At 34.3% G+C, this 12,735-nt stretch overlaps 1 protein-coding gene across 1 annotated transcript in view; it reads right to left on the bottom strand.

Annotated features, from left to right (window-relative positions):
* Positions 1–12,735, bottom strand: part of xmas (RRM_XMAS2 and SAC3_GANP domain-containing protein xmas) — a 523,534-nt gene that overhangs the window by 345,816 nt on the left and 164,983 nt on the right. The window contains exon 8 of the mRNA XM_090401436.1: positions 2,464–2,685. Coding sequence (XP_090257562.1) covers positions 2,464–2,685 — 222 coding nt within the window. The remainder of the gene's footprint in view (positions 1–2,463; positions 2,686–12,735) is intronic.

Below are 12,735 nucleotides of genomic sequence, written 5' to 3'. Positions count from 1 at the left end.
AGAATATAGAAAATAAATATCAAGAAGGTGGCAAAATATTCTGGTGGTTGTTGAAGAAACTTAAGAATGGATGAAAGAGTGCTGTAAAAGGAATTAGAGATGATAAAGGTGACATGAAAACGGGAGAAAAAGATATCCTTGAAGTATGGAGTAATTACTTTGAAAAACTGCTAAATGAAACAAGCAGTGATGACAGCACAGTGGTAAAAAACACTGACCAGGCATGCAGTCAGGAATACATATCCATACTTGAAGTAGAAAAAGCCATCAAAGGCTTGAAATGTGGAAAGGCAGCAGGAGTAGATGATATTCGACCAGAAATGCTGAAGTATGGTGGTATAAGAGTATTACAGTGGCTGCACTGCATAGTTCAGAAAGCCTGGACAGAGGGACGAATTCCCGATGATTGGAGTAGAGCTCTCATAGTACCCATATATAAAAAGGGAAATAAAACTGAATGTGAGAATTACAGAGGTATTTCTCTACTGAGTGTTCCTGGCAAGATCTATGCAAGTATACTTGAGAAACGGTTGAGAAGAATTGTGGAAGAAAAGCTTGGTGAAGAACAAGCTGGATTCAGGCCAAATAGAGGCTGTCAGGATCAGATCTTCACTTTACGACAAATAGTCGAGAAAGTATGGGAATATAACAAAGATCTGTATTTAAGTTTTGTCGATCTGGAAAAGGCATATGACAAGGTGCCAAGAGAGAAGCTATTCAATACGCTGCAGTTATATGGTGTGAATGGGGCATTATACCAAGCAATACTTAGTCTTTATTTGAGTTGTAAGTCAGCAGTCAGAATTGAAGGAAGTACAGGAAGATTTTTTAATGTTAAATCTGGTGTGAGACAAGGATGTACATTATCCCCTCTGTTATTCATTATCTATATGGATCACATTATGAAGGAAAGTGGTATTAAACATGATATCAAAATTGGAGATGTTAATGTCAGCTCTTTGCTTTATGCGGATGATGTTATACTTCTAAATAAATCTGCTACAAGTCTGCAAGATTCTCTGACTAAATTGAATAGCTGTTGTAATAGATATGGTATGAAGGTCAGCAATAAAAAGACAAAGACAATGAAAATAGGCAGAATCATTGAAAATGTCAACTGTGTTGTGAATGGAGAACCTGTGGAACAAGTAAAACATTTCAGCTATTTAGGCACGATTTTTACTGAAGATGGTAAATTGAATATAGAAATAGACAACAGAATCAGCAAAGCTGGTATGGTGGGAAGTCAATTGAATAAATTCATATGGAATAAGAGAGAAATTAGTCGGAACACTAAATTAGCTGTATACAAGACAGTGTTCAAACCAGTTTTAACTTATGGATCTGAGAGCTGGGTCAGAAGTAAAACACTTGACCAAAGACTAGAGACCACAGATATGAGAGTCCTGAGAAAGATTATAGGCGTGAACAGATGGCATCAATGGCAATATCATATTAAAAACGAGGATATTAGGAAAGAACTTGACATTGTCAGCATCCAGGAATGCGTTAGCAGAGCTAATCTCAGGTGGTATGGTCACTTAAATAGAATGGGCGAGGAAAGATTAGCAAAACAAGTGTTCTCTGCCAAGGTGGCAGCAAAACGACCCAGAGGAAGGCCAAGATATAGGTGGATTGATACGATACAAAGTGCTTTAGACGATAGAAATATATGATCTGATGATGTTGGAGTCTTGACAAGTAACAGACTGATTTGGAGGAAAATTGTAGATAGGAAATTAATAATGATGTAATTTTTTTCATGTAGTACTACTATCATATCCCGTACACCCCTTGAGGATACATGGCAGGAATTTGATGATGATGATGAAGTTCTAGATAAAAGTATGCCAAATTTTGGGATAGCGGGGAAACTCATAGCAGTTCCTTTAACTTGTTTCTAAAGTTTGTCTTTCCAATTAAAATATCCAGAATTGATAGCAAATTTAAATAATTCAATCAATAATGTGCACTGGAAATTCTTGGGATAAAAATTCTTATGCCTGAACATTTTAATTTTCATGAAAAGTGAAAATGTCAAAACCAACCATAATACCTGAAGACTTAAGTTTTATATTGTTTATTTTTGGGAGAAAAGGAATTCTTTTACAGAAGAAAGAGAATTATGAATTAACAGATGGATTACAATATAAATTAAGAAATTTTGTAAGTTGGATTGCTTATGCATTCAACAATCGATACATTCTCAATAATTTTATTGCAACATTCAAGTCAATCAATCAATCCACCAACTTCTCTCTTCTCCTATAGACAAACTCTCCCTGGTATTGCTACAAGGTGTTTATCAAGTTCCATATTCCTGTAACATCCCATTTTTAAAGCAACCAAAAACATTTTAGTGAATATAAATTGATTAGATATATGCATTGAAAGCAGTCATTGAAAATATTATATGTGTAAAAATTAATTTCAATCTAATATTAAACTACTTTATGAATATACCTTACGAATACTCCGTGTTCTATTCCATATAAAATCATACCACTCTCCAACTGATATAGAATCATATTCTGAGAAATTCACTACATTACAAAGCAAATGGTGCATCGTTAATGCTAATATTTGTGGTGGACGTAATTCATGAGCCAATGGTTCATCTTGGTCAGCTGAAGAACGACTATATTCCTTAATTACAGCCTTTGGATCCATTGTAGTATTTGTTGCCTATAAAAATAATTTAAATTCTGAATACATTAAAAATGGATGATATAAACAGTTAATAAATTATATAAAATATTGCATAAATGAAACAGATTTACTAGTATGTTCAGATCAAAAAATATATAACAGGATTAAATATTACTAAGTGAACTGATTTCAAACTATAGAAATAACAAGTAGTAGCTGTTAAGCATCTGTATCTATGACCATCTTCAAAAGATTCTCTCCCCCAAATATAATGCACGTTTGAATGCCTGGATTACTTCTTAAAACAAAATCATAAGGAGATACAATTTATTCTGATGCCATCATCTCATGGATTTCCTTTGAGATTTAGCCTTTAGTTCTCAGATAAATGAAAACGTCATAAGAATTAATCCTCATGATTTTACTGTTATAGGTGAATATCTAATGAATTAAACCTAATATATGAGGGGGGGGAGGGGATTCTGGAAAGTTCTGATAAACATCTGGAACAAAAATGATATTCAAGTAACTGATATAACCACAATAGCATACAGGAATATATGAACATAAGTTACCTTCTTAACTCTGCTACTAATATGTTCTTTCTTGTGTTTATATCAGTTGCTTTAATATTATTTTTGTTTTAGATGTTTATTAGAACTCCCCCCCCCCCCCGCTTGTATAGTAATTACACATGTTTCAGTTATATCATTTACTGGCAAAATCATCTGCATTCTGTCATGTTTACATGTGCTTTTAAAAGTTTCTGGAAATAAAATGCTTGTTAAACACTATATTTATTTATTACAAGCATTATTAATAAGAAATATTAAAAGTGCAACTCCAGTTCTGTTTACCATAAGGAATCAATGGTTACTTGATTAAGAAAAAAATCTCACAATTAAAACAAAACAGCACTTATTACATCCAATATATGCTGGTGTACAAAACCTAAGGATGAACACTATTTTCTGAAGATTACAACTGTAAATTCAGACAAATCAGCTTATGGAAAGTTGTATAAACTAATGATTTAGAGTAAAAAGAGAGTACATGTTTAAAGTTTTAAATCGTGCATAAAGGAATCATGAGGTAGCACTCAACAAGATTAAAGGCTGGGCTAAGTGAATTGTGTTTTAAGGAAGCTCTTTTCATGAAGGAATAAAGTTGCAAAGTTGGATGTTTGTAATGTTTCAAAGACGTCATCTAGATCATTTCAAGCAGGGAAGAATTATTGGAAAGCTTGCAGAAGGCTGCAGGCTTACTGATATTGCAAGAATCTGGAAATTCATATAGCATTGTATCCAGGCTCTGGGCAGAATTTCAAACCAATGGAATAGGTTCCGAACATTTGCTAAGAGGTTGTCCTCACTCTATCTCACAAAGACGTCATCTAGATCATTTCAAGCAGGGAAGAATTATTGGAAAGCTTGCAGAAGGCTGCAGGCGTACTGATATTGCAAGAATCTGGAAATTCATATAGCATTGTGTCCAGGCTCTGGGCAGAATTTCAAACCAATGGAATAGGTTCCGAACATTTGCTAAGAGGTTGTCCTCACTCTACCACGGAGCATGAAGGCAGATATAACACCAAAATGTGATCCACCATGGCAAGTCAGCTTGCAAGTAGGCTCCATTCAAGCACAGGCATGCAGATATTTCAACAAACTGTAGCAGGATGTCTTCGACAAGTAGGTCTATATATCAAAGGCCTGTAGTCTGCGTCACTTTATCCACAGCTTATCGTAGAACACATTTTTAGTGATGATGTATCCATAAAAACTGGACAAGACACCAATGTTCTAATGTACTCTTTACAGATGAGAGTGATTTTGGTCTTTCCTCCAATTTTAGACAACACTCAATCTGAAGTGAAAATGGTTCTGCTTACCATCGCAAGAATGTCCTTGAAAGGGACAGATACAGTAGTGCTGGGGTCATGGTGTGTGGAAGCATTAGGCTTAATGAACACACTGAGCTACAAGTACTGGAAAAAAGTACTATGACTGGTAAACAATATTGACCTCGAATGTCATTTTCCATTGTTCTGTGGTGCTGTAGGCAAAGAATTCATTTTTATAGATGATGATGCTACACCACATCATACACAAGCAGTGGAGACACTTCTGAAGACTGAGGATATTATTAGAATCGAGTGGCCAGCACACTCCCCAGATCTCAACCCCCCACAGAACACGTTTGGGACACCTTGCTGCTCAAAATCCCTCTCCGGAAAACAAATAAAGCCTTATCCTTGCTCTGAAGGAGGAATGGGCCAGTTTGGTGCTAAGCATGGTATAAGACATTGTAAGAGCTGCTGCAGTTTGGAGTGGACATATTTCATACTGAAATGTCTCTCCGCATAGTTTTCTGTAAGCACCGTACATTAATTCCTTAACTACAGATAGTTCTCACTTTACAAATTTTTATCTTTACAAATTTTCTGGATTGGAATTTTTATTTTAAATTGTTTATTTTAAATTCTAAATGTTAATAGAAGCAACTGATAAAGATGGAAACTTTTCTATCAAAGAGTTTTGGAAGAGATTCAGCATTTTAGATATGATTTGGGTAACGCAGAGGGCCTGGCATAAAGTTTCCAAAAAAACTATGCAAGGAGTATGGCATAGAACACTATGTCCTCAGTTTAATGTTAATTTCGAAGGTTTTGAAGACCCAACAAAGATTGTGAATTCTGAAACTCAAGCGATCTTAGGTATGGATAACCAATTGCAAATGGAAGTTTCAGAAGGTGATGTTAATAAGATGCTTCAATCTCACTATCTTCAATCTTCAAATTCAAGATAACAAATATGAAGCTCCAACTCAGTTTTTCTCCTTTAAAAGGCATAGAAGAAGCATTTAAACTTCTCAAAAAAAGCTCAAGCAATCTTCGAATCACAAGATTCAGACTTTTAGTGATTTAGTAAATTTTCCTGGGAAATGAATAATGCTTCTGCTTGTTATCGATCTTTTTTTAACGAAAAGAAGCAAAAGTCGACAAAGCAGATGACACCCGAGGCCTTCTTTGAAAAAAAGATGCAATGGAAGCTTCCTAATATATCTTTTACTACCTCGAAGGCTGCCGATACACCAGGTGATATAGAAAAGCTAATTTTTTTTTTCAAAGAATATTTCTTAATTTAAAATTTTTCTTACATTATTTTTTAAATATGTAAACTTTTGCCGGTAAAGTCTTTTCTTATCATTTAATATTCATTTTATATTTTGTTCCTTCTACATTCTTTCTCCAGGAACCAATTAATTCATAAAGAAGAGAACTATCTGTATGTCCTTAGGAAATTTGCAACTTTTGCCAGAAACGTATTGCAATTTAATTTATATGAAATTTATAACACATATTTTATGTAATATTATTTATTAGTATGCTTGCAATAAATGTATATCCACATTTGGCTAACGTCATGAAAATTTTTTCATTTACAGATAAAAATGTAGCTCACCCCTAACTTTTGGACACCAGAGTACAAGTATTTTCTCTTACTACATATAATCTTACTTTATGTGTGTAACTTTCCAACATGAATATAAAGAGAAAATATGCTTCCAATTATTCATAATAGATTCATTCCACATTTAGGAAATGCATAAACATTCAAACAAAATTATGAGGATAAAAATGAAAATTTTGGCTCCATTTGAACCAAGAAAAAAAAAATTTATCTACAAAAAACAAATATTTACAAAGAAATTTTCTACATATGTATAATTACAGATGTATTTCCCTACTCAGTGTTCCTGGTAAGATTTATGCAAGTATACTTGAGAAACGAAATGGTTGAAAAGGATTGTGGAAGAGAAGCTTGGTGAAGAACAAGCCTGGATGCAGGCCAAATAAAGGCTGTCAGGATCAGATTTTCACTTTAAGACAAATAGTTGAGAAATCATGAGAATATAACAAAGATCTGTATTTAAGTTTTGTACAACTGGAAAAGGCATATGACAAGGTGACAAAAAAAAAAGCTATTCAAAACACTACAGTTGTATGGTGTCGATGGGACATTATATCAAGCAATACTTAGTCTTTATTTGAGATGTAAGTCAGCAGATAAAATTGAAGGAAGTACAGGAAGATGGTTTAATGTTAAATCCAATGTCAGACAAGGATGTACATTATTCCCTCTGTTATTCGTTATCTATATGGATCACATTATGAAGGAAAGTGACATTGATAAATGATAAAATTGAAGGAAGTACAGGAAGATGGTTTAATGTTAAATCCAATGTCAGACAAGGATGTACATTATTCCCTCTGTTATTCGTTATCTATATGGATCACATTATGAAGGAAAGTGACATTAAACCTGGTATCAAAATTAAAAATGTTAATCTCGGTTCTTTACTTTATGCCGATGATGTTATACTTCTAAATAAATCCGCTACAAGTCTGCAAGATTCCGTGACTAAACTGAATAACTGTTGTAACAGATATGGTATAAAGATCAGCAATAACAAGACAAAAACAATGAAAATAGGAAGAAGCATTGAAAATATCAACTGTATTGTGAATGGAGAACCTACAGAACAAGTAAAACATTTCAGCTATTTAGGCACGATTTTTAGTGAAGATGGTAAATTAAATATGCAAATAGACAGAATCAACAAAGCTGGTATAGTAGGAAGTCAACTGAATAAATTTATATGGAATAAGACAGAAATTAGTCAAAACACTAAATTAGCTGTATACAACACAGTGTTCAAGCCAATTTTAACTTATGGATCTGAGAGCTGGGTTAAAAAAGTAACATGTTCTCAAGAGCATGGAAGAAAAACAGCTTAGTAACATTTGATTTCTCATATGACTAGCACATAGAAACTTTTAAATCTTTAGACAACAAATCTAAAACAAACTTACTTAAACTAATTAAAAAAAGAAAAATTGCTTGTAGTTAAGAGAAATGCTTCTCCTCAAGAAATTCTAAATGCCTCTGTGACTACTGTTCAAAATCAGAATTTACTCTCCTCTGTATAGCATGCCCACAGATACGAGACCCTTCAACACTTCGGCACATGTCAAAAGAAGGAGAATCCATTCCAATAATAGGGTAATCAATCCGTATTGTGGTATGAGTGTTTATTATTACAGGTCGGAAAATTAACTTCTCTTTTATGATCATTGTAGTTTTTAAAGTGAAAATAACAGTTGGAAAATTTTACGTATAAAGCACGTGATTTCGTGTGTTGGTGACCAATTCGTACATTACCTTATTTCTTTTTCCTCCTTCAACATGAATTGACTCTCTTGGAAGTCTTCCAACGACAGCTCTCGTTTATGTGGTCAGACTATAATATGCAGCTAAAGAATAAATACCATTTAATTCCAGGAGGCAACTTCCACACAGTTAATAACCAGAGAAAATAGCTCCTCAAAAGAACAGCAACAAGAATGTATGAAATACTTCCTTTCCCCATAGACTTGCTTCATATGGCCAGCCTGGCTAGCCGAGTGGTTATTGTATCAGCTCTCCAGCCAAAAGGCTGCGGGTTCGAATCCCATCGTGGGCATGGAGGTTTGTGATTGTCTGTGGAAATATTAGAGGTGGTGGTCGGCGGTAGATGCCGTTGGTGTAGTTATGATCAGTTGGTAGATTGAATGGTGGAGACAGAGTTGTAGAGCAGGTGCCCTCCCTTGATGAGTCCTTGGACTCCCTGGTGGTGTCAGATAATAATAATATACAAAAACTGCCAACAGAATATGGCACAATTTAGAATAATGTTCCAAGATGTCTTTTTCAGCTTTTGTTAGGTTTCTGTGTAAATATAATGATTGTTTCTTGTTGTATTTCCCCTTCACACTTATGGTTGGTGGTAGCAATATGCTACTATACTAGGGAGATGATTATGAAGCAAGGCTTTCCCATTACTTTCCTTGCTGTACTGTAAGCATTTATGACTGCAGCCATGTGTTCACGAGACCAGCTTGCCTGTTTCCTCCCAGTAACCAACTTGAAAAAGTTGGTTACTGGGAGGAAAAAACCTTCCACCTTTTCAAAAAAGACCAGTTAACTCATCTTTAGTTGAAAGAGACCAGATAAAGGTTTCTTACGTCATGGATAGGAATCGAATAGGTCTTTCTGAACAAAGGGCTACATCTATACCGATTGAGCTACGGAGGCTTCAAATCTAATGATTATGTATCACATTGTGTTCTTAATAAATTAACTTACCTTGAAAAATTAAAGTTACATAAATATCAAAATAGGATTTTAAGATATAAGTAAAAGCATTATCTCACCATTCACAGTAATATAATACATTTAATGCTGTTTAATAAATACTCCATTATGATTTTTATTTTCTCATAATAATTACTGTACTGACTTATAAGAATTGCTTTTTTGTACCTAAAATTCATCTGAAACTTAGGATGCATCTAACAAGCCGAATGCATCTTATAAACCGCCTCATCTTGAGGTGCGTCTTATACACTGACGTATTTTTTATGTATGTGCAGTTACGGTGCATCATCGCTTGTCAGTAATTCATGATCAGTTTGAATTTACGAGCAGTCTTCCAACGACAGCTCTCGTTTATCTGGTTGGACTATAATATGCAGCTAAAGAATAAATATCATTTAATTCCAGGAGGCAACTTCCACACAGTTAATAACCAGAGAAAATAGCTCCTACCTCCAAAGAACAGCAACAAGAATGTATGAAATACTTCCTTTCCCCATAGACTTGCTTCATATGGCCAGCCTGGTTGGCCAAGTGGTTAGTGTATCAGCTCCCCAGCCAAAAGGCTGTGGGTTCGAATCCTCTGTGGGCATGGAGGTTTGTGATTGTCTGTGGAAATATTAGTGGTGGTGGTGGTGGTCGGCGGTAGATGGCATTGACGGTCATGCATTTTAAATTAGTAATCAATACATTATTACATTTATTTTTTTTTATAACCCATGGATTTCTATGAAGCAAAGACATCTATATGATTACATTTAAGCATAGTGTGATTGGGTAAGCAAAAAAAGAATGACAACAGGACAGTACTTTGGGCCTCTGCCTACAGAAAAATTAGTACAAACTTGAAGGAAACAAGAGCAGCAATTAATAGAAGCAAATTCTAAAAAACACAATCTCTGCAGAAACCTGGCAAAATGGCCAGAAATTGAAAATGAATTAAAAACTTGGATAATGGATCAAAGAAGATCGGGTTGCTGAGTATCTACGAAAATGATCATTCAACGAGAAAGATTATTGTGAACAGAAGGAAATATCATCAATTTTACAAGGTCACCATCATGGTGCTTTAAATTTATGAAGAGAAATTATTTATGCATGCATGAAAAAAAAGATATCACAAAAAATTCCAGATGAATTTAAAAATAATTGAGCTGTTGTGAAACAATTTCCTCAAGAGCATGTGATTGAAGGAACTCTAGGTCAAAGAGTGTTAGATTTCATTTTCAGTTAAAGATGTAGCTGTTCTGTTTCTAGTTGGTAACAGTGAACATGATGTACTCACTTGGGAATTGGCTAAGTTTATGAATGTTCCATTCAGAGAAAGTTACATGATGAACTATAAAACAGAAATTATGATTAACTAAGGATTACAGAGTTCAGCACAATAGTATTGGTTGCTGGATGGGAAGAATTTTGAACGTGCATGGGAAGCATTTGAAAAATACTTAAATGATGGATTATCAGAATGAGTACCTAGAGTTCAAAGAATAAATAGAATAGGAGTCAAATGGATGTGTAATCTCATGAAGCAAGATATTTGTAAGAAAAGGATGATGTGGAAGGAATATTATGTGCATAAGGATGATATCTGTTATGAAAATTATTAAAAGAACATGTAAGACCACAGTAATAACTTTTCATTCATAAAGGTACAGATATTTCATACTAAAACTAATTGTACATCTTCAGTGTCACACAAACAGTTATAGGAATGGAATAGAATTGTTACCACGTGCTAGGAAATGATAGAAAATAATAATTAATCTTTAAGATAACTGTTTTTTTTTTTTTTTATTGATTACATAAAATAAAAGTCTCCCAGATCTTTGAGAGAGAGAGAGACAATCATTTCGATTTAAATTCGGTCGGTGTAAAATAGCTTCACAACTTTCTTTAAAAAGGCGTTCATATTTGAACCTGCATCTATGGAGGAGAATAGTTTTATCCTACTGGATATTATGAGTAGTGTTAATATTGTGTTGTGCTAGACCAGACTTCTGAGGTTTGTTGTATTCAATATAATATTGATGTTCTTTAATTCTTTTTTCCACAGAACGGCCAGTTTTTCCAAAATAAGAAACATTGCATTTACATGGTATTTGGTAAACACCAGCCAAGTGTTTACCAAATACCAAGATCTCAAGGCAATAAAGAGGAAATTTTGTTGATAGGAAGATACGTGGGAATCAATTAATACTTTTTCAAAATTCTACCTATAGGTTCTGAGATTCCTGGAATGTAAGGGATTGGAACTCTGCAGACTGTTGAAGAAACTTTAGGTATTGGAACATAAGATTCAATTATCTGTTGGATTTGATTGAGGTTTTAATTATTCGATTCCATTAACTTTTTAATGATGGAAAGTTCTTGTTGTAAGATTACTCGAGAACAGCAAACTTTATGTGCTCTATTTTTTGAGATGTGGTGAGCAGACTTTTTATGAATGTATCTGCCAGTAAATATGGGCTTTCGAAAGACGCTTGTAGATAAGGTACCAAAAGAAGTTCTAGTAAGGAGGATATCCAAGAATGGTAAAATACCAGAATTTTCTTTTTCCATGGTGAATTGAATACGTCGGTGAAGGCTATTTATCTGTTGTAGAAATGTGGAAAGCTCATCTTCAGTATGTGACCAAATAGCAAAAACACCATCAACATAATGATACCAAAGAGATGGTTGAGGACGAATGGATGAAAACATGGTGTCTTCGAATTGTTTTAAAAAGTAGTTTGCCAAAGGTGTACTGCCATGGGGAGACCTCTGTCTCCCCATGGCAGTACCGTCAACTTGTTTGTAGATCTTGTTTTTCCAGCTGAAATAACCTGAATGGATAACAAATTCGAAAATCTTTGCGATATCTGGAGGGTAATCTTCATATAATAATTTGACTGTGTCGGCTAATGGAATATTGGTAAACAGAGAAACAATGTCGAAACTGACTAACAACTCAGATACGTGGTTAATCAAATCCTCTTATTTTTTCAAGAAAATCCGTTGAATTTTTTATGTAGGATCAGGAATGTCCAGTGAGAGCACTTAAGGATCGTGAAAAGACTTTTGCAATTCGATAGGTAGGAGAATCAATGCAATTCACGATAGGTCGCACTGGATAGCCTTCTTTATGGGTTTTCGGGAGTCCATATAGACGAGGAGTTCTTCCAAAATAGGTACGTAATTTACCCACGTAATTTGGGTCCCAACTGATAGCCTCATCGAGTAATTTATTTAATTGTTTAATTTGTGAATTTGTAGGATTATGCGTGATCTCTTGGTAGGTAGATGTGTCTTCTAAAAGGCTGGATACTTTTGTCTCATAGTCAGTCTTATTCATGATTACAATAGCTTTTCCTTTATCGGTCTTAGAAATAGATATTTTATTATCTCTCCTTAAAGAAGTTAGCCCTTTGATTTCAGCATTTGATAAGTTGCATGGAGGTATTTTGCATTTAAAAAACAAAGTCTCAACTTCAAATCGAAGTTGGTTAGCATCGTCGCTAGAGTGTCCTGACAGATTGCGTTCTATATTATGTAAAAAATCAAGATATGAAATGCGTGTAGGAAAAATTGCAAAATCAAGGCCTTTTGCTAAAGCACTGGTTTCAGCATCAGATATAGGGTGATCGGAAATATTAACAATCCATTTAACTAACTTCTTTAAGGAGAGATAATAAAATATCTATTTCTAAGGCTGATAAAGGAAAAGCTATTTTAATCATGAATAAGACTGACTATGAGACAAAGGTATCCAGCCTTTTAGAAGACATCTCTACCTACCAAGATATCATGCATAATCCTACAAATTCACAAATTAAACAATTAAATAAATTACTTGATGAGGTTATCAGTTGGGACCCAAATTACGTAGATAAATTATGCACCTATTTTG

The sequence above is a fragment of the Typopeltis vanoorti genome, chromosome 12 (assembly GCF_054136105.1).
Source record: "Typopeltis vanoorti isolate ZY-2024b chromosome 12, IOZ_Tvanoo_1.0, whole genome shotgun sequence".
Classification (NCBI taxonomy): domain Eukaryota; kingdom Metazoa; phylum Arthropoda; class Arachnida; order Uropygi; family Thelyphonidae; genus Typopeltis; species Typopeltis vanoorti.
The sequence above is the reverse complement of the archived record's forward strand: the minus strand, read 5'-3'. Positions and strand labels throughout refer to the sequence as shown.